General features: G+C 51.8%; 1 protein-coding gene across 7 annotated transcripts in view; it reads left to right on the forward strand.

The window, feature by feature from the left end:
• Positions 1-24,641, forward strand: part of EVC (EvC ciliary complex subunit 1) — a 61,561-nt gene that overhangs the window by 27,330 nt on the left and 9,590 nt on the right. For 6 of the 7 annotated variants that reach the window (XM_081812653.1, XM_081812651.1, XM_081812650.1 and 3 more), the window contains 7 exons: positions 4,219-4,435; positions 7,049-7,197; positions 8,854-8,952; positions 11,623-11,835; positions 18,829-18,938; positions 22,303-22,513; positions 23,463-23,669. In XM_081812653.1, the coding sequence (XP_081668779.1) occupies positions 4,219-4,435; positions 7,049-7,197; positions 8,854-8,952; positions 11,623-11,835; positions 18,829-18,938; positions 22,303-22,513; positions 23,463-23,669 (1,206 nt within the window). The remainder of the gene's footprint in view (positions 1-4,218; positions 4,436-7,048; positions 7,198-8,853; positions 8,953-11,622; positions 11,836-18,828; positions 18,939-22,302; positions 22,514-23,462; positions 23,670-24,641) is intronic. The other variant, XM_081812649.1, reaches the window with a different exon arrangement.

A 24,641-nucleotide genomic window follows, 5' to 3' on the forward strand; every position in this document is an offset into this window, starting at 1 on the left:
CCATCCATCCATCCATCCAACCATCCATCCATCCATCCATCCAACCATCCATCCATCCATCCATCCATCCATCCATCCATCCAACCATCCATCCATCCATCCATCCAACCATCCATCCATCCATCCATTCATCCTTCCATCTCTTTCCATCCATTCATCCATCTGTCCATCCATCTTGCCATCCATCCTTCCATCCCTCTTTCCATCCGTCCATCCACCCACCCACCCACCAATTCCTTAAGAGGAGATGCTGACCAGCTTTGTGCTGTGGCAGCATAGAGCATTGACTCTCAATCCTGGCAGCACACTGAAATCATCTGGGGAGCTTTAAAAAGTACTGATGCTGGGGTCCCAGGTGGGGCCCCACCCCAGAGACTCTGACTTAATGAGTCTGGGGTTTTTAGAGCTCTAGGTGACCACAATGAGTAGTCATAGTTGACACCCACTTGTGTGGATGGAGCTTCCTTTACTCTCCTGACGGCTCCATGAATCACCTGAGGAGCTTTCATAAAATGACTATGCCCAGACCTCATGCCCAGAGATCCAGTCTGATTGGTCTACAGTGAAGCCCCTGGTATTGCTGGTTTTAAAGCTCCCCAAACAATTCTGATATATAGTTGGAGATGCAACCCACTGGCGTAGAGGAATCCAAAAATCTGACTTTGAACCTAGGCTCAGCCACTTGAGGCTGTGTGATCTTGAACCAGTTACTTAACCCCCCTGAGCTTCAATTACTCTATTTATGAAAGAGTGGTCCAAGGAGTTTCTGCAGACAGGGCCTGGGGAAGTGCTCAGGGACTTATAATGCCCTAATCACCATGGAGTTTCTCAGCCGTGATTTTGGCCTTGCCCTGCTGTGCGCAAGGCCCAGGGCACACCATGCACCCATTTCCCCTTGGATACTCATGAGTTCCATTTTAGACCTGTGCACCCACCTGAGCACCCAGCTCAGAAACCTGCAGCGGCCGCCCTGCCCTTGGCTCAGCGACTTGGCAGCTTTGACCCACGGAGCAGGCCCTGCCATTTCTCCACAACCACCAGAGTGTGGTCCACAGACCAGCAGCCTCTGCAGCCCCTGAGAGCTTGTTAGAAATGCAGGCCCTCCCCACCAGTCTCAGGATATGCATTTTAACAAACTCCCCGGGTACAACAGCTATTTGAGAACTTGATGTTTTTGCTCATCGTGTACACATACAATCTCCTTTTCCTCCCCGGCCCTGCTAGAAGGTAGGCATGGCAGATATTTTATTCCTGATGAGCAGGGGGCCAGCTAAGTGACCCACCTTGGATTCCTGTGCTATCTAATGACATCACTGAGGCTGGGCAACAAGCTTCCAGATTTGCTGTCCAAACCCCTGTGAACTGGATTTCAATTTGATAAGGCTACTGATATTAATGCTTATCAAAAGAGAAAGACTATTTCCCCCCCTTTTTTTTCTTTTTATTTAATTATTATTCTGTCAGCAGGGTATTGATGCAGGAAAATAAAAAGTATCCTTAGCTGACTTTGGCCCAAGTATTAGCCGGTAACTTCCAAATAGAAAGAAGGGAAGGAATTATCCAGGTTATCAATATGCCCTTCTCTTAGCCAACATTTGATGAGTACCGATTTGTGGGCCACGTTCTGTGAACAGTATTACAGACTCGAGCTGGAAACCTGAGTTCATACCAGTCTTGCTGCTTGTTAGCCAGCTGACCTTGGGCAGGTTACTTAACCTTTCTGTGACTCCGTTTCATCATCTGTAAGTGGGGATCAGAAGAGCACCTGCCCTGAGAATATTAGAGAGCGGACGATATATAAGGCGTTTGGAACAGAGCCTGGCCCATGGGAAGTGCTTGGTGTGTTAGTGATTAGACTCCACCGGCCACAGATCCACAGGCAAAGTAGGTATCAACAAATCCTCACGGTGATGCATGCAAAGGGCTGTAAATCTGTATACCCCCCCAAAAATGTAGCTTCTGTATCTCATGTTATGTTGCTGATAAACTCCAGAAGGTTGTAAGTTCTTGGGTCGGTGTCTGAGTGCTCTGGCCTGGGCAGTTGGAGCTACAATGTTCACATGGCGTCACTGAATATCCAACTGGTAGGGTTCTGGAAAGGACCTCAGAGGTGATGAGAATCATTTTCCTGGGATGTCTGACAAAAAGCCACGTCAAGAGCGAGGCCAGGGGCTTGTAGATAATTATAACAGCAGCTTCTGCTCATGAGCGTTTACTACGTGCTAGCTGCTCTTTGAGGGTTTTACATATTTTAACTTAATCTTCACCGCAGCTCAGTAAGTTCAGGGTCCTGGGAAGGCACTGTCCCCAAGGCCTGCAGCTCGGACGGGTGGAGCCCAGTTCTAACCTGGGTGCTGTTGCGGACCTTCTACACTCTCAGAGCAAGGGGACCCCTCGCCTCCCATCCCATGTCCCTCTGCATATGCTCACCTCTCTCCACTCTGTCTGTCTTTGAATATAAACCCGGAGGTTGTGCTGTCTACTGAGCTGGGGAGGTCTCGTGCTACCTCCGAGGTGGCTGCCGCCGGCGGTCTGGGCGCACCCTTCCCCAGTGTGGCCCTGTCTGGGTCCCCCGCAGAGCGCTGAGCAGAGCTTTCCCACCCGGCGCGTGGCCACCCAGCGCTTATCCTCTTGCGTCCCCTAGTGGTCATGGGCCTGCCACCTGCCAACGGCTGTCAGGTGTGTCTAATCGGGGAAGGTTCAAAGCCACTGTCCTTGGGCTAGTTATGTGGCCTTCCAGAATAAACCTCAGCATTCTTGTCTGTGATTGGGGGATCCTTATCCTTGCCCTGTTCACACGTTGTCAGAACACAGACCAGTGCCGCTCAGCAAACACTGAGACCCAGGCCTGGCCGTGGGTGGCTCAGACACCGCCCCTGCCCTGTCTTCAAGGGCTCTCAGTCCAGCTTGGGACTGTCCCTTAAAGACAGAGCACATGAGGCCATGGAGCATGGAGGAGGGGCCTGCTGTTGGGTGGGGGAGATCAGGGAAGGCACCCCACAGCCCAGCCCAGCAAGGATGAGAAGGACTAGCAGGCCAAGGAGTGAGAGGAACAGGGAGGGTGCTCCAGGCGGAGGGCCTCGAGGGTGCAAAGGCCCAGCAGAGCTGGGAGCCAGGTGTGCTGGGCGGCCCTGAGCAAGAAGGTGTGTGGACAAGGCTGGAGACGAAGCCAGGCCTGGTCCTCGGGGGCCTTGTGCACCATGCCCTGGAGTTCAGACTTGGTCTGAAGGCAGTGACTGGAGGGTTTGGACCATAGCACAGCACCGTGTCTGCCTCTCACAAAGGCCCCTGTCTGCCATGCGGGGGCAGAGCGCACGGGGGCAGGTGGGAGGCTGGGACAGCAGGACAGACGTGAGCAGGGCCTGAGCCAGCTGTGACGGGCCCGGCAGGAAGGAAAGAGAGGGGGTCTGATGAGGCAGGATTACCGGCATGGAGGACAAGACGGGGCCTGAGGCGGACTCGGGCGTCTGCTGGGGCCATGCCCAGCTGGGAGAGGCGTCCTCCCTCTGGGACGCGGGGCCTCCTCCACACAGCAGCGCCCCCCGCCCCGTCCCGCTTCCGCGGTCCTCACGCTCATTCTGCAGGGTGAGCAGCTGCCCTCTGAGGCTTCTGGACCCAGAGGGTCCCGTCTGCCGCTGGCCAGCATTTCCTGCCCTAGGGAGGTGTCTTTTCCAAGAGTCCTGTCCTGAGTCATGACGCCGTGGTGGGGCAGAGGGGGCAGGGGGCTGTTCTCAAGTCTGACCTTGAGGGAGCCACTCATGAAGTCAGTCTCACCCTCAAAAATCTCTTCCAACCCTGCATCCCAGGCTCTCTGAGGTTCCACAGCCAAGGGCTCCTGTGACCTTTGCTGCGCCTTTGCCTTTCCCTTTCAGGGCTGTGGAGGCCAAAGGCCCCAGGGACTGGGGAGTGATGGCCATAAGGAAGGCCCCTCTTTGGCCACGTGCACGCACTGAACCCCTTCCCAGAAGAGCAGCCCCCGACATGCTCTCACTCTGTGCCAAGAGCTTTACGCCTGGTACCCCGCGTCAGCCTCACCCCAGCCCCATGACGGACGATTCTGTCTGCAGCCAAGGAGCAGACGCGGGAGGCGCGGAGGGAGAGCCAGTCGGTCTGCACTCTGCTCGCAGGCAGTGGGGACTCCAGGACGGACAGAGCCCGTTACCATTGGCAGACCCTTGCTGCGGGGCGGGACGCTGACCCAGGGGTTTCTCTTCCTAGGACACCCTGGAGAGAACCATGGGGCGGGCGCACATGGCAAAAATGATCGAGTCCCTGAAGCTCCAAATCCAGGAGGAGACCAAATGCCGGCTGGCCGCCCTGTCCCACGGCCTGGAGCTGCTGACCATCGAGGGGAAGCTCTCCGGGCGGCAGAAAGAGGAGCTGCTCACTCAGCAGCACAAGGCCTTCTGGGGGGAGGCGGAGCGCTTCAGCAGCGGTGAGTGAGCCATGGCCGGGTCCGGGGTGCACAGACCTCCTGTGCCAGGGTGGGAGAGGGGGGCCGGGTCTGGGGGGCAGCGTCAGGAGACGTGGAGCAGCACGCGGGAGACCAGCACAGGCTGTGACCCCCTTCCGGCCCTTGGGGACCGCATCCCTTATCAGCTCTGAGCCTTGCTTGCCTTCCCCATAAGGCTGCCCCTAGGGTCTGGGATTGCCGGCTGCATTTAGCTGTCAGTGACCGGGCTGACGGAGGCCCCGGTGTCCTGCAGCAGAATCACCTGGACCATGCAGAGGGCAAAGGAGGGTGGCAATGCCCAGAAATGACACATGGCACTCAGCTGCAACCCGTGGCCCTACACAAGTCCCAGGGCCCTGCTCAGCAGCGCAGGCGAGGGTGGGCAATGGTTGAGCCTGTAGGGCAGGAGAGGGAACTCGACGTGGTTGTTTCTCATGCCCACCCCAGCTCCTGGGGCGGACCCTGGGAGGGGGGCAGGTCAGGGCTCAAGATACTGAGGGCATCCGAGACTTAGTCCAGGTCCCATCGTTAGAAAGAAGAAACTAGCTGCAGGGAGGGTACCAGCTCTGCCTCCAGCCCCAGCTGCCCCGGGCCCTCTGTGGGGAGAGCTCACCACTGGTCCCAGCGTGGTCCAAGGCTGCACGTTCACCCGGGGCCGGGAGTGGAAACAGAGAGGCAGGCGGCCTCTTGGGGTCTCGGTCAGGACGTCTGCAGGGCACGGAGTCTGTGTGCTTCACAGTTTCCCCAGCGGACTCTGACACCCACATGGGTGTGGACGCTGTAGGACCAGGGAGTCTCCAGGGGTCTTGGTCAGCTCGGGCCGTGGTATCAAGATAACACAGACCGTGGGGCTCACACAACAGGCCTCTCTTTTCTCCCAGTTCTGAAGGCAGTGAAGTCTGAGAACAGAGCGCCAGCCCAGTCAGTTCTGGTGAGAAACTGAGTCCTGCCTGCAGCCAGCCACCTTCTCTCTGTGTCTTCACGTAGCAGAGAAGGGCTTTCTTGTACCTCTTCCTCTTCTTCTAAGGCACCAGCCCTAGGCGATTAGGACCCCAGTCTCACGAACTCGTTTACCCTCCAAATGCAGTCCCGCAGGGGTTAGGGCTTTAGAGTATCAATCTGGGGGGACACGGTTCAGTGCATGGCGCCAGGTTTTCGTTGCAGCCTGTGTCCTGGTCCTCTGTCTGCAGTGGCTCGTGTCCTCTCTGCCAAGCCTGCCGGCTGCCTTTCAGAGATGGGGTCAGAGGGAGGCACTCAAAGCTGGGGCCTCAGGCCATTCCATGAGGTCTTTGTCACTCGGCATCATGGCTTCTGTGACCACGTAGAAGCCCGCTGTTGGCCGGAGTCTGGACCGTGTAGAACTGAGCACATCTGGCCTTGGGGGTCATCGCACACAGGGACCTGGGCTCTCCCAGTGGGATGGGGCCCCAGCAGCACAGAGTGGCAGGGACAGGATGCCAAAGGAACCCCCACTGATCAGGCTCTGTTGAACTTGGACAGGACAGGGGAGGCAGGGAGACAGTTGGGGCGTGGAGGGAGGACCCTGGGCAGAGGGAGGACTCTGGTCTCTCTGGACACCTGGTCACACCCTTCTCTTTGGCGCCAGAGGCTAAACAGATTCTCAGACAAAACCCAAGGAAGTGTGCTTGTCTTACAAGTGTGGAGTGTGTGTGTGTGTGTGTGTGTGTGTGTGTGTGTGTGTATGAAATGCTGAAACAAACATCTCCCAGAACGGCAGACCCCTGGTAACCTGGCCCTCGTTGACTTCTACAGCTTCTACACTCAACATCTCCCCCAAAACCCAGGGGAGAAGGATCTGGTTCACCTCTTCTTTATCTCCTCTCCCAGAAGCCTTCTCTGGGGTCCCACACTGCCCGTTACCCTTCATCCTTCTCATCCCATCACCCTGTCCCTCGTCTGGCATGACATTGAATCTCCCTTCCCCTCTCTCGACTTCTCTGCACCAGGAGCCGACTGCGCCCAGCGCCCGGTGCTAAGGCACGCTGCTGGCCCAGTGACCTCTGCGGGGTGAAGGGTGGGTTTAGACCCCAGCCTCTCTGACCTCCTTCACCTTCCCCACCAGGCAGGGGGCCTTGCCCTTGGGGTCCCCCTCCTTCTTGCAGCTCCTGCTAATTTAATAACTCATCCTCGTGATTTTTGAATCTCCACTGCACTCTGAGATGTCACTGTCTTCCTACAGACCCAGACTCTTCTGTCCTGTCCTTCCACCTGTCCCTCCCTGTGTCACCTACACCTTCCTCATTTTTCCCCACAAAAAAATGCCTCTTCTTCATCTCCTGGTCAGGTTGACCAGTCACCCTGCACAACCACAAATGCAGCCTCTTGTGTCCTGAGCACTGGGCCTGAGGGGAAGTAGGGTCCCTTCAAATAACGTGAGGCTGTGGGCTTTGAAGAGCCAGGGGCTCCTAACACTGGCCTTTTGGAAGCACCTATACCTGAAAGATAAAACTATGAGTGCGGGCAGGAGTGCGGTGCACCTGCTTGTCCATTCTGCATTCTGAGTGCGGGCAGGAGACTGTGAATGTCTTGCCCGGGGAGTAACCTGTGACGTGCTGGGGCTTACTTCAATTTCAGAGTTTGTCCAGCGAGGCAAAGACCTGGTTAAGGCGTCACTGGTTCACCAAGCAGAGGAGATGGCCAAGCTCACACTGGCCCAAGAAGAGGAACAGAGGAGCTTCCTGGCTGAGGCACAGCTGAGCACCGCCCCGGGCGAGTTCCTCCAGGTGACCCTGCTCCCCGCGTCCATGGACACAGCCAGCCCAGGAGCAGCCACGCAGGCTGAGTGCTGTGGCTTCATCCTCGTTACTGTGCAAGGAAAGCCAGAGACTTTGGCATTGGCCAGACATGAGGTCAACTGCTCGCTGCCCAGTGTCAGCCCGGTGACCTTAGCCAGCGGGAGGAAGGGAGGACTATGCACAGGAGGCTCTGTGGCAGGACCAGGGAGGTGGCTGGGCTAGAAAATGCCCTTGTCTTGATGAGGAAGGGGACAAGGAGACTTGCCAGACAAGAAACAAGAGGCCACCCTCCTTGAGGGCAGAGAAATGAGTTAGCGCCAGCATGGGCCAGGACGACCGGGGAGAGAGAGAGAGAGAAGAGAGCCCTGCCTTTGCCCCCGTATTTTCCTGCTCATGGGCAGGGGCTGGAGCACCTGCTTGTCCATTCTGCACAGTGGTCAAGCATTTGGGCACTGGGGCCACCTGGAAACGGGTTGGAACGCTGACTTTGCTGCTAAGGAGCTGAGTGACCTTGGGCGCATTGCTCCCCTCAGCCCTCAGCTTCCTCATCTGCATAATGGGCGTCATGGCACCCACTTCATGGGTTGTTAGGGTTCAGGGAGACCAAGTAAGGGGCAGCCACAGCCCGACTGTTTGTCTGGGCCCTTCTCCTTTGCCTTGACATGAGCTGGACCTTGTTTTGGCTCTGCCAGGGGGACAGAGGGACAGTGACCGGACCCAGGCCCCATGCAGAGCACAGGCACGGGCCCTCCCTGGGTCCAGCCTGGTGGCAGGAGCAGCTCCCCAGTGAGAAGCCAGGAGGAGACCTCCCACACACACACCGAGGACAGAAGAGAAGCATTTAGGTCCCTTTAAGGTCTACCTTGCCCCCCCCCCCCACAAGGAGCCTCCTCCCAGGTCCCTTCCAGGTCACAAGGTTGGGGTGGAGGGCTGTTTCTGTCCTGGACAAGATGCATCTGAAGTAAGGCTGATAGGTTTATACTGCTCTGTGTTGCTCAGAGATTTCTGGCCCCTCCCTGGCATCGTGTTGCACAAACCTGAGCGCGGGGAAAAGTGGCCCGGTTGGCTCTGCCCAGCACCTCAGCACAGGCCAGGCCCACGCTGGGGCTCAGGAGACAGGGACAAAGGAGGGAAGGGTAGAGCAGATACATAAAAGAATGGATGAACGAGGGAACGAATAAATAAATGAACAAGGGGAGTTTTCCCCCGTGGACCTCCCTAAGAGGAGTCTGTCCCTCTGTCATTGTGACCCACCATGCCCCTCGGCTGCACACCTGTGTCTGCCCCATCTCCCCCCCATTCTCTGGGCTCCTCAGGGCAGGGCTCAGCCACGTGACCAGGGCTGACCACACTGACCTCTCACGGCCTGTGTGCTTTGACCCTGCTAGGTGGTGGGCTCCACTGGGTAGTCTCCCAGGGCCTGGGCGGTGGTCCCCAGCAACTCAGTCACAGAATGTCTGGGTGGCTTGTGGCCAGGAGATCAGGTTCGCAATTTGCAGCCACGTGATAGCCCTGTGCCTCAGTTTCCTCCTATATAAATCAGGGATGGACATCCTTCAAATCTGAGAGTGGCCCTTTGGGGGAATTTTTCTAGGAAAAAAATTGGCATTTTCCCACAAGATTCAGCTCGTGTTTCACTCGCAGGCTTTTCATGCAGTCCTGGAGAGGCAGAGGTTGACCCGGAGTTACCTGGAGGAGGAGGAGAACATCAGAACCACCGAGGCCGTGGCTGTGCTCTGCCAGGTACGTGGCCTCGTGGCGGGACCTGCAGAGAACCCCCAGGATCTGCGTGTGCGTGGGAATCCCCCCTCCTCCTGGGCTGGGACCCCAGAGATGCAGGCTCAGGTCCAACCCTGGCCCTGTGGAGAGCAGGCAAGCCACATGCCCTCCATGGGTCCCTCCCCGCATCACACACCAGGTCCTATGGGAGGCATCTTCTATTTCCAGGGTGCTCAGGACTCTGACCTCCAAATGTCCCTAGAGGCAAAGGCCTTTGGAAGCGAGTTCACCCAGGATGGAAAGGAGGCCAGCTTTTGCGGGAATCAGCGGGAAGGGCAGTGGTGAGGACGGAGGGCTGGCCCTGGAACAGGGAGGCCGGGGTTTGAGTGCCGGCACCACCTTTCTCCCCGGGCAACCTCATGCAACTCCAGAATGGGGAGGAGGACTCCATGCTGGCCTGGAGGACTGACTCTGAGAGAACAGGGGGATCACCTGTGCCCTCCAAAGTGATGGGCCTCCCCGGGGGGGTGATGGTGACCAAGATACGGAGCCCCTGCCTCGGGCAGCACCCAGAGCTACTGCAAAGCAGAAATGCAGACATCCTGCACGAAGGAAAGTGACAAGTGCTGTAGCGGTGGGAAGTGCATGCGGGGTCCTCTCCAGACTCAGAGTGCCTGGATCTGTGTCCCAGCTCTTCCGCTTCCTCACTGTGTGGCTTCCAGGTTTTACTGGGTCTCTCCAGTTCCCAGTTTCCCCATCTGCGAAATGGGGACAATGATAGGCCTTTTTCATGGGGTGGAATGAGGCCCTTAGGCAGTAGCTGGAATCCGGGACATGCCCGATCCCAGTTGGCTCCCGTTACAATATCCCTGCTTACGGGTACGGAGTGGAGGCGTAAGGGATGCCTGGGGCTAAGGCCAAGTCAAAGACAGCTGTCTGCAGGAAGTGATGCCTGAGCCAAGCTTTGAAGGGGGAGACAGGCCCTGTAGACAAGGAGTCAGGGGGCATCCCAGGCCCCGAAAAACATGTGAAGGTGGGCAGTGCAAACCCTCAGCATCGTGGCAGCTATCCTGGGTGGATAGTGTCTGTATCGGTCAGCTCAGCCGCTGTAACGAAGTGCCCTAGACAGGGGGCTTAAACAGCAGACACTTACTGTCTCGCTGTTCTGGAGACCAGAAGTCCAAGGTCAAGGTGTGGGCAGGGTTGGGTTCTGGTGAGGACCCTCTTGCCGGCTTGCAGATGGCCACCTCCTTGCTTTGTCCTTACTTGGCCCTTCCCATGTGCTCATGAAGAGAGAGAGCTCTGGGGTCTTCCTCTTATTAGGACACCAGCCCTATCAGCTTAAGGCCCCACCCTCGACCTCACTTACCCTCAGCCATCTCCTTGAAGGCCCCATCTCCAGATACTGTCACATTGGAGCTTAGGGCTTCAGTATTTGAACTTGGGGGACACAATTCCATTCCTAACAGTAGCCCCAAAAATGTCTGTTCCCCTGGAACCTCAGAATGTGACCTTACTTGGAAGTAGAGTCTTTGAAGATGTAATTAGTGAAGATGAGGCCACACTGAATTAGGAGGGAATGACTGACGTCCCCGTAGGAAGACCACGTGCTGCTCAGTGTGGGCTGTGTGGTAGAGGAGTGACGTCCTGCCAGATGCTTGGGTTCCAATCCCAGCCAGGCCATTGGCCAGTTATGGGTTCAGGAGCAGCTTATCTAACTTGTGCCTCAGTTTCTCCATCTTAACAGCATTCTGATGCACAGCTGAGTTTGAGAACCACTCTCATGGAGGGACTAGGGTAGGTCCAGTGAGCTCATACTCATGAGGCAGATGCTCTTGATGCCCTACCCTGTGGCCCGCGAGCCCACCTGGGCCCACCCCCAGCAGGGGACATTTTCCAGCAGGCTGACATTCCCTCTCTTGAGCTGGGATTGGAGTCTAAGATCTTGGCCAACTAAACCCACTTTCCTCCTCCATAAAGCAAGGCCGAAACGCCCATCAGGTATTGCTGCTGGAGGAAGGAGTGGTGCATATAGAAGCAGCAGGCCAGTGTCAGTGGGTGGCAGCAAATACATCAGTTTCAGTAAAGGCTTGTGGTGACACTGAAGTGACCACAGCCTCATCCCTCCAGTGATGTCCTTGGGATGTTATGTATTTGATTTTCCTGTGCCTGGGTCTAGTTGCCAGGCCTGTGAGAGCTTGGGCCACGAAGGTAAAGACCCCCTTTTTTCTAATATCAGGAGAGCCTGTCAGGTGTGAATGAGGAATACACCTGCTGGAGTCTGTTTCTTAGGAGGAGGTACTTGGAAATACGCCGCATGCGAAGGTGTGAGGAGCAAGCTGAAGGTGTGCTTGTGATTCTGTGCATCTGCATAGATGCTTCTAAAGGAGATAACAAGGGGCGCCTGGGTCGCTCAGTCAGTTAGGCGTCTGACTTTGGCTCAGCTCATGATCTTGGAGTCCTGGGATTGAGCCCCAAGTCAGGCTCCAAGCTCAGCAGGGAGTCTGCTTCTCCCTCTCCCTCTGCCCCTGCCCTTGCCCCAGCTCTGTGTGTGTGTGTGTATGTGTGTGTGTGTGTGTGTGTGTGATTTGAGAGCTCCCTTCGCTGGGTTTCCTCTGTGCTTTGTGGAAAGCCCACAGCCCTGCCCAGGGTGAGAGCATGACTTGTAAGCCCGTCACGTGCTCTCGGCTTCAGGAGCTGTACCGTGGCACCATGGAAACGTTCCAGAAGTTTGTGGACGTCCTGTTCCTTCAGACACTCCCAGGCGTGACCGGCCTCTCCCGGACAGAGTGTGAGTACTTGAGGCAGGAGGTCCAGGAGAACGCAGCGCAGCAGCTGAGACAGTCGGATCGCTTCCGCAAGCAGCAGTGGGAACTCTTCCAAGATCTCCTGGAGCAAGACAAGCAGGTGGGCATTTTGTACAACCGGGCCTGGGGTCTACCGTTTTTACAGTTAGGAAGAATAATGAGAGATTTCGTTCGTGGAGCATCCCCAGTGCCTGTGCCGAGCACTTGACACTGTGCCCTGCCCGGCCCTTCACAACCAAGGTGGGCAGGAGGAGAGAGCGGAGGATGGGAGTCAGTAGATAATGCCTCCGGCTGGCCCATCACAAAAGGACAGCAATGCCTGTGCTTTAGACCGGCAGAAGTCAACCACAGAAGGTAGCTCGTAAGAGAGTGGACTTGGCGGGGGTGGAGGGGGTTCTCACATGGAACTCCTGCTTTTCAGTGAAAGCCTGTTTCCTGATTAAAACCAGGTATCCGTGTGGTAGATAGAATAATGGTCCCAAGATATCCACATCCTAATGCCCAGAATCTGTGAATAGTCACCTAACATGGCAGAAGGGACCTTGCCCAAGTGAGTGTATTTAAGGATGTTGAAATGGAGAGATTGTCCTGGTGTATCCAGGGGGCCCCAGTGTAATCACAGGGTCCTCCTAAAAGGGAAGGAGGAGGGTCAGAGTCAGAGAAGGAGAAGTGATGACTTGAGCAGAGGACAGTGTGATGTGGCCACGAGCATGGCAGGCAGGCACCTCTGGAAGCAGGAAAAGGCAGGTGCAGACTCCCCCTTGGGGCGTCCAGAAGGATCACAGCTCTGATTTTAGCCCAATTAAGACCCATTTCAGACTTCTGACCTCCAGAACTGTAAGATAATGAATTCGTGTTGTTTTAAGCCACAGAATTTGTAGTCATGTGTTACGGCAGCAATAGGAAACCAATTTACATTAATTTTATTTTAAAAAACTAAAACGTGTCAAATAGAGGAATTTCCAAATGTGACAGTCACTAAAACTCCTGTATTTCCTTTCTCTCCTGCCTTCATGCACACCGCAGGCTTTAACACGAATGTGTTCACTATCCCAGTATCTAGCAGTGACCGGGTGACGTAGTCCTGGCCGATGAGACAGAGTGTGGTCGCTGCAAAGAGCTTCCCTTTCTTCGGCATTCCCTGTTCTTCCTGCCCAGAGCATGTGCAGGAGGCCTGGGGCACGCCAGCCTTCCTTTGACTTAGAGGCAGGATGCGGGAGGACGGAGGCAGACAGGCTCAGGATGGTGGAGCAGGGAGTGGATGCCACTGTCCCAGCCCTGGACTGCCCACCCCTTGGGAACTTGTTATAAGAAACAACCCCTGCCTCTTTGCCTTGGGGTCCAATTAGTTACAGAAGAGCACTGGACTCGTGAATGGAAGAGAGGTTTTCCAAAGCAACAAACCAGAGCTGTCCAAGGTACCAAGTAGGGAAAGGGGGGCATCATGCCACAAGGCCACTCACAGCCATGGAGCAGCAGAGGGCCTCGCTTCCTATTAGACCTCCTTCTAATTCAGTTCAGTCCTCCATCAGCTGCATCGTGTCTTCCTCTCATTGCTAACTGTCTCCTGCGCTTGGCTCTAAGTTCCTAGAGGACAGCAACTCTGTTTTCATTTCTTCATTCCCTTATTCAAAGTCCAGGGGCTGGGACACAGCGAGGGCCCAGGAGAACTTGGCTGCAATAACGCAGCTTTGGAAATTATCACAGGATCACTTTACTGTTCTTCCAAGGGATGTAGTTGAAGCTGAATCCCTTGGATTCATAACAATCCTGGGCCCAGACCACTTAATTTACAGTCTCTGGGGTGGGGGTGGGGGGGACAAGCTGGCCATGTGAGTCTAATGTGCCTCTGATGAAGGCTCCCCAAATGGGGGGGCCTTTGAGAGGCAGCTGTAGTTTGCAGACGGGCCCCTAATCTTGGAACCTGGATGCATGGGTTTGAGCCAGTGCAGTCCTATCCATGGGCTGGTTGGCCTCGGCCAGTTAGCTAACCAACCCCCGCCCCCCCCACAGCTCTGGCATTTTGCAAAACTTGCTAAATGTCTCAGAATCTCTGCTTCTGAGTGAAAAGTAGGGATCAAAATACCCAACAGTGTTGCTCTGAGATAATGCAAGATAAGACCTTTCACACAGCGCCTCTCTCATTATTTAATGATATTGGCATCGAAAAAAATCCAGAACTGATAAATTATTAGACTAACAGCCATAATCCATCTGCAACCCTCTGGTTATGAGTCTTGATTATTTTAAGTAAATGTTAGACAATGCATGACTTCTGGCTTTTACTTCCTGTTTATTTACTTAGTGAGTATACACGTGCATGTGAATTTTCCATGGCTTGTGCAGAAGGGTTTCAGGAGGAGTTCTGCATGCAAGAAGCAAGCAGGATGGTTAATGACCTCATCAACTGATTAAATAAGTATAACCCAAGACTGTTTTCTCAACGTGTATATGTCATAATTAATTTACTGATTGGTTGTTTAATTGCCTTAAATTGCCACAAGATATTTAGAGGTCCATGTGTACTCTCACTTACCATATTTCCTCCTTGATGATAAAAATGAGCGATGAGCTTTCTATGATTTAGATGAATATTTAGTCATAAGAAAAAAAGCACCAACAAAACTGTTCATGGAAAATGAAACACACACCCAGACTGTGAAATGCATTTCCCACATTGTCTTTTACCCAAAGGACCTTGGTAATTTCGTGTCCTGTTACTCAGGGAAGTTGTTAAATATTATGGAATCTGTCAATTACCCAATTGGAACAGGTTGTAGAATGGTGGTTCTCAAAATGTAATCTGTTCTAATGTTGCTTCCTGGGCTTTTCCCCAATCCACTGTGCTAGGTCCCCCCAAAGATGTCCCCGTCCTAATTCCCAATGGCTGTGAACATGGGATCTCACACGGCACAAGGGACTTTGCAGATGTGATTAAGTTCAGGATCTTGAGACGGGGAGATTCTCCTGAACTATCTAGGTGGACCCGGTAGAATTACCAGGGTCCCTATAAGTGCAAGTGGGATGCAGGAGTGTCAGAGTGATATGTTGGACCGAGAAAGTCTCAGCCAGCCATCATTGGATTGAAGATGGAGGAAGGAGCCACTTGCCGAGGAATGCAGGTGATCTCCAGCAGCTAGAAAGGGCATGGAGATGGGGTTTGCCCAGAGCTTCCAGAAGGCATGTAAGCCTGCTGACACCTCGGGTCTAGCCCCTTGAGCCCTATTTTGGACTTCTGACCTGCAGAACTATAAGACAATGAGTTTGTGTTGTTTTAAGCTACTGAGTTTGTGGTAGAAACAGCCACCATGGGAGAGTAATAGACCGCCACATGGGAGTCTGCACTTTTGACAAGGCATGTGGTGGTGGGTGCGGTCCATAGCGCTTCCTACCGTCAGGAACACCCATGTGGCCATCAGTCCATCAGGTGTTAAATCCTGGCACCACCTCCCACTCTCCTCCCACTCTCTCAGCCCCACTGCAGGTGGGTTTCTATCACCTGGCCACCACACCTGCTCCCACCTGTGCTGAGCTCTCAGGCCTCACCTGCCGCACTCAGCTGCAGTGCTTGGGCTGGATCCTGTTCTCTCCCACTTTCCATACTGAGAGATCCCTGTCCTCCAAAGTTGGGCTCTCCCCTCCTCCTTGAAACAGCTGCTTGACTCTCTTGCTTCTCCTGCTACCTCTGTGGTGGCTCTGCCTCAGTCTCCTTTGCTGGTTCTTTCTCACCTTCACCTTGTCTGCCCCCTGGAGTGGCCCAGGACGCAGCCCATGACCCTCCTCTCAGTCTGCATGCACTCTCTTGGTGACCCATCCAGTCACACCCGTCTGTCCTGGTGTCCTAATGCTGCATGACAAATAACCAAGCGAGCATTAAGACAACACACATTTAGGAGCACCTGGGTGGCTCAGTCATTAAGCGTCTGCCTTCGGCTCAGGTCAGGGTCCCAGGGTCCTGGGATCAAGCCCCGCATCGGGCTCCCTGCTCAGCGGGAAGCCTGCTTCTCCCTCTCCCACTCCCCCTGCTTGTGTTCCCTCTCTCGCTGTGTCTCTCTTTATCAAATAAGTAAATAAAATATTTAAAAAAAAAAAAGATAACACACATTTATTATCCCACAGTTTCTGCAGATCAGGAGACCAGACACGGCTTCACAGGGTCCTCTGCTTGGGGTCTCACAGCTGCAATCCAGCCTGTGGCCGGGGTCTCATCCAGTGGCTCAGCCGGAAGATAATCGCTTCCAAGCTCACTTACATGGCTCTCAGCAGGATTCTATCCCTCGGTTATTGGACTGAGGCCGGCACCTCCCTCATTTATGTCTCCAGCTCAGAATGCATTCCAGACTCCACTCTCTGCCTGAGATCTTCCTGTATGTGATGAATAGGCGTGGACCTGTCACATGCCCCAAAAAAGAACTGTTGGTCTTCCTGCCCAACCCACTCCATCCACACTCTTCCTTCATCTTCCCACCGACCGGGCCAAAACCCTTGGGGTTGTCTCGACTCGTCCTTTTGTATCCCCGACATGCAACTGACAGGAAGTTGCACAGGGTCTGCCTTCTGTCTAGTCCAGAATGGAACCACTTTCATCACATCTGCCCTTATACCTGGTCACAGGTACCATACCTGTCATCTGATCCCGTGACAGCCGGCCCCCCGGTCTCCCTGAATCCACGCCTCCCCCGGCTGTGGTCTACTCTCAACCCCCCACCCAGAGCGATCCTTTCAAAACATACCACATGACACTAATTTTTAAGGTGCACATTTAAAAAACATTTTAACAGCCTGGACGTTGAGATGCATCATAATTTAATTGGCAGTGATTTGTCTCCCTTAGTGATACTTAAAATAATTGTGCATCTTGTAATTGCCAGCGCATCAGGTTTGCTAAAAGACACAGTTGCGTTGTGTCATTTCTTTGCTCCAGACCCCCAGTGGCTTCTCTTTTCATGCAGAGTAGCCAGCATCCTCACCCTGTCCCACGAGGCCCTCCATGTCGGGGCCCGGCTTCCCTCTGACCTCCTGGTTCTGCACCAGCCACACTGGCCTCCTTGCGTTCCTCCCGCTCACTGGGTGTGCTCCTGCCTTACTCCTTCTGCTGCAGTCTTTGCTCCCGTGTCACCCTCGCATGAGGCCACCCTCACAATGAGGCCTACCCTGACTGTGCTTTTTAAAATGGCAGTGTCCCCCCTCCCTCAGCATGACAGTGTTTGCCTGAGTGCTGGCTTCAGAACCCAGCCACCTGTAAGCCCGCCCCGTCATGGGAGAACACTACAAAACCCTCAGCGTGTACCAGGCATGCCCTGACTGCTAGTCCTTTCTCCCTTTCTCTCCTTGGTAACTATAAGCTTAAAACGAAGAGTAAACTTGCCCAAAGCCACACAATTTCCAGGTAGCAATGACCAGGGTCAGCACTTTAGCCCACTGAAGCTGCTTGTGGTTCTGAATTTAAGCATTCACGAGCCAGCATTTGATAGCTTTGGAGATGTTGGTGTGATAGTTGCAGGAGTCTGATGGCCTTGGTCCTCTCGACTGTGAGTCCTGATGCTGTTTTTACCTGCATTCTGAAGTGCCCACCAAAGACCCCCATATGGGTTCATTTACCATTTAGAGAAGCAAGGCTGTACAAAATTTTCTTTTTTTTTTCTTTTGAGAGAGAGAGTAAGCAGGGGCAGAGGCAGAGGGAGAGAGAGAATCTCAAGAGACTCCCCGTTGAGCATGGAGCCTGACACAGGGCTCAATCTCACGACCCTGAGATCATGACCTGAGCTGAAATCAAGAGTCAGAGGCTTAACCAACTGAGCCACCCAGGTGCCCCCGCTGTATAGAATTTTCTACGAAGTTCTAGCCCATTAAGCACTCTGACAGGTTATTGTAGACTCTTTACAAGAGAAGTCAGAGGCTGACTTTAATGAAAAGTTCCAGGGGCAACTGGGTGGCTCAGTTGGTTAAGTGTCTGCCTTCAGCTCAGGTCATGATCCCAGGGTCCTGGGATCGAGTCCCGTGTCGGGCTCTGCACTGAGCATAGAGTCTGCTTGAGATTCTCTCTCTCCCTCTCCCTCTGCCCTTCCACCTCCCATCTCAAGAAAAAAAAAAATCATAAGTTAAGCCATAAAGATAAGATCTAAACAACACAATTGATGATCTGAGGCTCATTTGTAGGGCTTTTGTGGATGATATGAAGGTCTCCATTGAGAAGCCCAAAGAATCTACAAACTATTACAACTATTCAGATTGCTCAGTAAGTCTCCCAGATATAAAATCAGCATCCCAAACCAGTAGATTTCCTACATACCCGAGCACCCAGTGATAACATCAATAAGGATCCTCTTCCGAATAAAAGCTATAGGGTGCCTAAAAATAAACCTGACCGATGTGTCTAAGAGCTTAGTGGAGAAGTTTATAAACTGTTGTTGAAGGCATAAAGTAAGACTGAAGAGAAATGCCATGTTCTTGAATGGGTAAACTTGATCTTGGAAAGATGATGATCCTCTCCAAATTAATCTATAAATTCAGTCCAATTACAAGAATATCCAAAAAGCAGTTTTCCCAAACTTGATAAACTGATGCTCAAATTCATATGAAAGGAAAAGCAACCAAGAATAGCTAAGACAGCTTTGTATAAGAGAATATGGGAGAATTTGCCCTAATGTCTATGCAGTTTTGCTATAAGCAACAGCAATTAAAGCAGTATGGTGTTGATGCAGAAATAAAAAGACAGCCCCAAGGACTAAAACAGAGAGCCTGGAATGACATTTGTGTATACATGGAAACTGTGTAAGATAAGGTGGCATGACAAGCCAGCCATAAAAAGATAAATTATCTAATAAATGGTGCTGGGACAATTAGTATCCATTTATGCAGAAAAAAATTAGATGTCTTCCTCACGCCACAGAAAATGAATGTTCAATGCTTTAAGATTTAAATGCAACTTAGAAATTTTAAAAATCTTTAGAAGGAACTGTAAGAGAAAATCTTAATGAAATCAGGGGAGAAAAGGATCTTTTAAACAAGAAACAAAAGGCATGTTCCAACATAAGCGATGATGGGTGAAGTGAACTTGAGTTGACCCCTTGTTGCTCTGTGCTGGATTTAGGTGTGGATGGAGGAGCATGCCCTGTCCTCCGTGCTGCAGATGCACCTGCAAGATGACCATGAGAGCATCGTCCACCAGGTCTTGGGCCGACTTGGTGGCCTCAGTGAAGAGTGAGTACAGCTTTCTGAAGGGGAGGGGGGCGGCTGTGTCCTCTGTGATCTCCATGCTAACCTCAGTGTTCTCATCTGTTAGGTGGACACATTAACTGCCCCCTGCCATTCTTACAGAGTGGTTTTGAGACCAACCAATCTGTAAGTGTAAATGTGGAGAAGAGTGATAGCAGAGTGCCACAGATAAAAGGCTTGCGGTCAGACTTGATCTGGGAAAATCTTGCCCTCAATTTCCTCATCTATAAAATGGGCTAATAACATCTACTTCATAGAGCTGTCTTTCATAGCAACCTTTTTAAATACTTTTTTTGGAAGTTAATTCATATGCATTATTCTAAGTGTACAATTCAATGATTTTTGGTAAATTTACAGAGTTCTTCAGCTTTGACCATGATCCAAATTTAGAACATTTCCATCACTTAAAAAGCCCCCTTGTCCCCATTTTCAGCCACTCCCAATTTATTAATAAATCTGTATTCTTCCTATTTTTCTTCTTTTTTTAAAGATTTTATTTATTTATTTGAGAGAGAAAGAGAGAGAGAACAAGCCAGGGGGAGCAAGAGAGGGAGAGGGAGAAGCAGACTCCCCGCTAAGCAGGGAGCCCGATGTGGGGCTCAATCTGGGGACTCTGAGATCATGACCTGAGTAAAAGGCAGATGCTTAACTTACTGAATCACCCAGGCACCCCTCTTTTCTACTTTTTCTATAGCTATTAGTGTAGTACCATATTTTCAAATTTCTCTAAAATACTTGTTTTTCCTTGTTTTATATGAGAAAAATTATTTTGATAAAACTGTTTTTCTAGTTGTCAGCATTTTCCAGGACACTAGTGTGTGTATACATCAAGAAGTAGGTGGATAGCTATCGTATTGGGTCATATAGGGGAAGGAGATGACAACAAGCAGAAAATCCTCGTGGGCCATCCTAAGACAATAGGGAACGACTGGAAGATTTGTCCAGCCTGAAAACCTGTATCTTTTAATTGTACTAATATTTGGTCTATTTATATTTAATGTAAATCTTAATGCTGATCTATTTGGATTTTTAATCTATCATCTTACTGTTTGTTTTATGTTTGCTCTGCTGCTCTGTGGCCCTTTCTCTCCTTCTTTTGTATTAGGTTTTTTTTATTACCTTAATTTATCTCTTTTGGCATATTAGTTTTGTATTCTTTTACTGTGCTTTTAGTGGTTCAAAGATTTTAAATTGTATCCTTGATGTGTCAAAATCTGATATACACTAATATATTCCTTCTTCCGGACAATACGGACACCTTAGAACACCTTAATTCCATTTATTCCTCTTTCATAGAGTATGCTTTTCTTAGTGGGTATTTTACTTCTTTATTTTCAGCCCCGTGAGATATTACCATTATTGTTTTATACAGTCAATATTTATTTAGATTTGCTCACATATTTACCCTTTCTGTTGCTCTTGATTCTTTCCTGTATCTTTAGGCTTCCATCTGGGATTATTTTCCTTTGCACAAAGGTTCTCTTTATTTCAGATCTGCTAGTGACAAATTCTCTTAGGTTTTGTTTGTCTGAAAAGGTCTTTCTCATCTTCATTTCTGAGAAATGTTTTCATTGGGTATAGAATCCTGGTTTGGTTATTTTTTAAATGCTTTTAAAGATAATCTTTTGTCTTCTGGTTTCAATTATTTCTGGCTGCTTTTAAGATTTTCTTTTGTTCTTTCGTTTTCATCAGTTTATTATGATATGCCTAAATATACATGTGGTTTTTGTAGGTATTTCTTGTTTGTTTGTTTGTGTAATAAATCTGTAGTGCTTCTTTAATCTTCTATGGTTTGCTATCTTTCATTGGTTTTTGAAAATTCTCAGCCATTATCTCTTTAATATTTCTTTTGCCAATTCTTTCCCTACTTTTCTGGGGCTCCAATTACACATTTTATTAGAATTTTTCACCTTATGCCACATACATCTTATATGTTGTCCTGTATTTTTTATTCTTTTGTTCTCAGTGGTTCAGTCTAGACACTAATTTTGAACTATCTTCCAGTTCACGCTCTCTTAAGCAATGTTTCATCTGCTGTTAAATCCATCTGTTGTTCTTAATGTTGGTACTGAATTTTCAGTTCTAGAATTTCCATTTGATTCTTTTCATAGTTCTCAGTTGTCTCCTGAAATTCTTCACCTTATCATTTATTAAACATATTCATCATAGTTATTGTAAGGGTTTTGTCTGATTATCTCAATATCCAGTATCTTTTGGGTATGTTTCTATTATCTATTTTTTCTCTTTATTTTTGACCAGTTCTTATCTGTTTGCAAGTCTGGTTATTTTTATTGAATGCTGGACACAGTAACTGAAAATTACACAGATAATTTAAGTTTTTGAATAATGGGATCTTCCTCCAGAGAGGATTTATCTTACTTCTAGCAGGGATTTCACATAGTGGCAGATCTGCTACCCCATTTGTGAAAGTAGCTGATTCAAAATTAAGCTTCTGTAAGGGATGATTCCTTATTCTTAGGACAAGAGCCCCCAGCTGAAAGCCTGGAGTGTTTGCCAGGACTCTCCTCCTTGGTAGATTGACTGCCAACACTCTGTTCAGCTTTTCAGACTGTCAGAAAATACCAAATGCTGGGCCTTTCTGGTAGACCAGAGTCATTGAGATGGGAACTCAAAAATAGCCCACAATTTCAGTTCAAGATGTGTTGATTTTGAAAGTTATGTAAGAAATTCAAGTAGATGTCTACTGAAGACAGCTGCATATATGCATCAGAAACTTGGGGCAGGATATGATAAAGTTGAAAAGATGAATAAAAGAACAAATGGCTGAATACAGGTGAGCAACCATGTCTAAAAAAACAGGCAGCACGAGATGGGATAAGTCCAACCTACCGCATTCTGGAAAGGCTACCTGGGGAGCAGGGCTACTTGAGGCATTTCTTGATTTCAATGTATTAGGGTTGTCCAGAGACATGGCATGAACAGGAGATGTATACATAGGCAAGCTGGAGATCCAGGAGAGACAATGGTGTATTTCCAGTCCAAGTCTGAAGGCTTAACACCCAGAAAGAGCTGATATCTCAGTTTGAGTCCAAAGGCAGGGGGGAAAGAAAAACCATATTCCAGACCAATGCAACCCCTGGGAGGGTCAGCCTTTTCTTATCTTCAGGACTCCCACTGACTGGATGAGGCCCACCCACATTAGGAAGGGCAGTCTGTTTTACTCAGCCTACTGACTCAAATGTTAGACCCAGAAAATCCAGAAACACCCAGAATAATGTTTGATCAGATGTTTGGGCATCTCGTGAACATTCTGGCTGACAAATTTAACCATCACGCTCAGTGAAGCCAAGAGCTCTGACTCCCAGCCCCGTGCCCACTTTCCTCAAAGGTCCACATGGTGCATCCGGCAGGGGCATGACCTGCTGCTACGCTCTGCCCTCCGGAGGCTGGCTCTCCGGGGCAGCGCCATCACCACCCTGGCCCACATGAGACTTTCTGGGAAGAAGAGCCTTCTCCAGGAGCTGCGTGAGCAGCACGCCCTCGAGCAGGGCTCCTCCCAGTGTCTGGATGAACATCAGCTGCAGCTGCTCAGAGCCTTGGTAAGATCGGCGTGTCAGCCCCCTGGCCTAACCCTGCCACTCCGTCAGGGTCCAGGCTCAGCCATGGCTGCCAAAGCCCGAATCTTGCCACCCTTGCTGTTGCAGGGTGGGACAGTGGCAGCCTCCTGGGGGCGGGGGGCACCCAGTGTGCCGGAGGGCATTAGTGTCTGCTCTGTTGAGAATTATGCTACACATGCATATGAAATCAGAAATCAGATCCGTATGGTCATCAGGGTACTGGGAGGAAGGGGCCCTGTGATCTGTTTTAAGGGTTGAACAAGTTGAAAGAAAGGATCTGTAAATTGCGGGGCTGGGATTTAAACCCGAGCAGGCTGACTGCTCTCATGGAGTAGCTGGTGTTTTGACCCATTAGTGAGGGAGAAGCTCACGGTCACTTTCCTTCTGCCCAGGAGAGCTCAGTGGGAAGCAGGCAGGACTGGCTCTTCTTCCTCTCTGTCCCCTCACCTCCTTCTCCAACTCTGATTCCCATAGGAAGGACCGTCCCCAGGGCCCTATATGCCCTGCCCCGGCTTCCGTGATGTCCCAGATTATGCTCAGACTCAACTCTGGCTTCAAAACCTAGCTCTGCTGTGTGACTTTTACAAAGTTACTTAGTGTCTCTGGCCCTCTATATCCTCATCACTCCCAGTGTTCAGGCCTCATGGTGTTTTGGAAGAATGAGGAAGTTCTTGTACGTGTGAGAGGCCCCGGATGGCGCTGGGCACGCAGTCAGTGCCCAATAAATGCTTGGGGGGGTTTCAACAGATACTCCGGCACATGCATTGTTGACTTTGCAAGCCCAGAGGTCCCCACTTTCTGCCCCTTCTCAATCCCTTCCTCCGCCCTCCTGGGGCCCTGGGCTGGGCCAGCCCCACATCCTGGTCATGACCCCAGCCAGAGCGCCCGTGCGGAGCAGCAGCGTGGGCTCTCCCTCTCCTGTCCGCTCCAGGAGGCTCGAGTCGTGGAGGAGGCCAGCCGGCTGGAGGGGGAGACACAGCAGACGCGGCTGCAGCTTCAGCAGCAGCTCCTGGCCGAGGCCCAGGAGGTCGGGCGGCTCCTGCAACAGCACTCAGAGCGAGCCATTGGGCAGGCGCTGCTGGGGCACGCTCGGAATGCAGCCACCAAGAGCCGGGCCAAGGACAGGGATGACTTCAAGGTGCGAGCCAGCCCCTGTCCCCGGGGAACCCGAGGGGCCAGAGGGACTGGGATGGGGCGGGTGGGCAGGGCGGACGAGGGGCAGTGGGGCAGACCAGCAGGCGACCTCAGGGCTGTGCCTGGTTTGCGACACTGGGAGGGTCATTTCCTTTCCCTAAAATTCTACGCCTTTTCCTGATAAGTGCTCACGGCATGAAAATGGTATAAATGTAAGCATGGCATCCCTTGCCAGAAGGGCTCTGAGTCAGGCTAGGGTGGGAGTGCCCCCCCACACACACACCTACAAGAAAGAACAGGTGTTCGGTTTCTGGAAGAACGTTCCTTTATTCAAGCTACAGTCACGGGGCGCCCCCAGCCCTGTGGCAGACGCTGGGCTAGTGATCCAGGCGGGCCGCATCTCCCCTCCATGGGACTTACCATCTCCCGGGAATCGGGCAGGACACGGAGAGGAGCAGACAGCGCCCTCCTGAGGCAGGGACGCAGGAGGACAGGAGGCCTGATGGTGTGGGTGGGTCTGCTGACTGGGGAGGGAGGTGGAGAACGGGGACTTCCTGTCTTCCGCTCAGGCTCCGTGTTCTAAATGGAAGTGAAAGCAGGCCACAGCCATCAGTAACAGCTCCTGGCCGGAAGTGCAAGGCCAGGTCCCTGGTCCTTGGAGGAGTGGAGGCGGAGCCCCTCTGTGAGAACGCCCAAGTCAGCACAGGGGGAGAGAGACGGCACGCTGAGGGATGAGCAGGGCCCTGGGAGCTCCAGACCCTCACACCTGTTCCCCCACCCTCTGCACCTGCACAGCCTGTTTGCACACCTGCAGAAGCAGGGCACGTTTCTCAGGCAGAGCTGGGAGAATGAGTGAATAGCACAGCTCTAGAAACATAACATAATCAACCCCGAAGCAGTAACTGCTCCGTAATAAATGGGCATTTTTTTCTTGCCCAAAGCCTGGAACCATTCGACAAATGTTTGTTGAAATGGG

The sequence above is a fragment of the Leptonychotes weddellii genome, chromosome 2, assembly GCF_054177405.1.
Source record: "Leptonychotes weddellii isolate Sample4059 chromosome 2, ASM5417740v2, whole genome shotgun sequence".
NCBI classification, from domain to species: domain Eukaryota; kingdom Metazoa; phylum Chordata; class Mammalia; order Carnivora; family Phocidae; genus Leptonychotes; species Leptonychotes weddellii.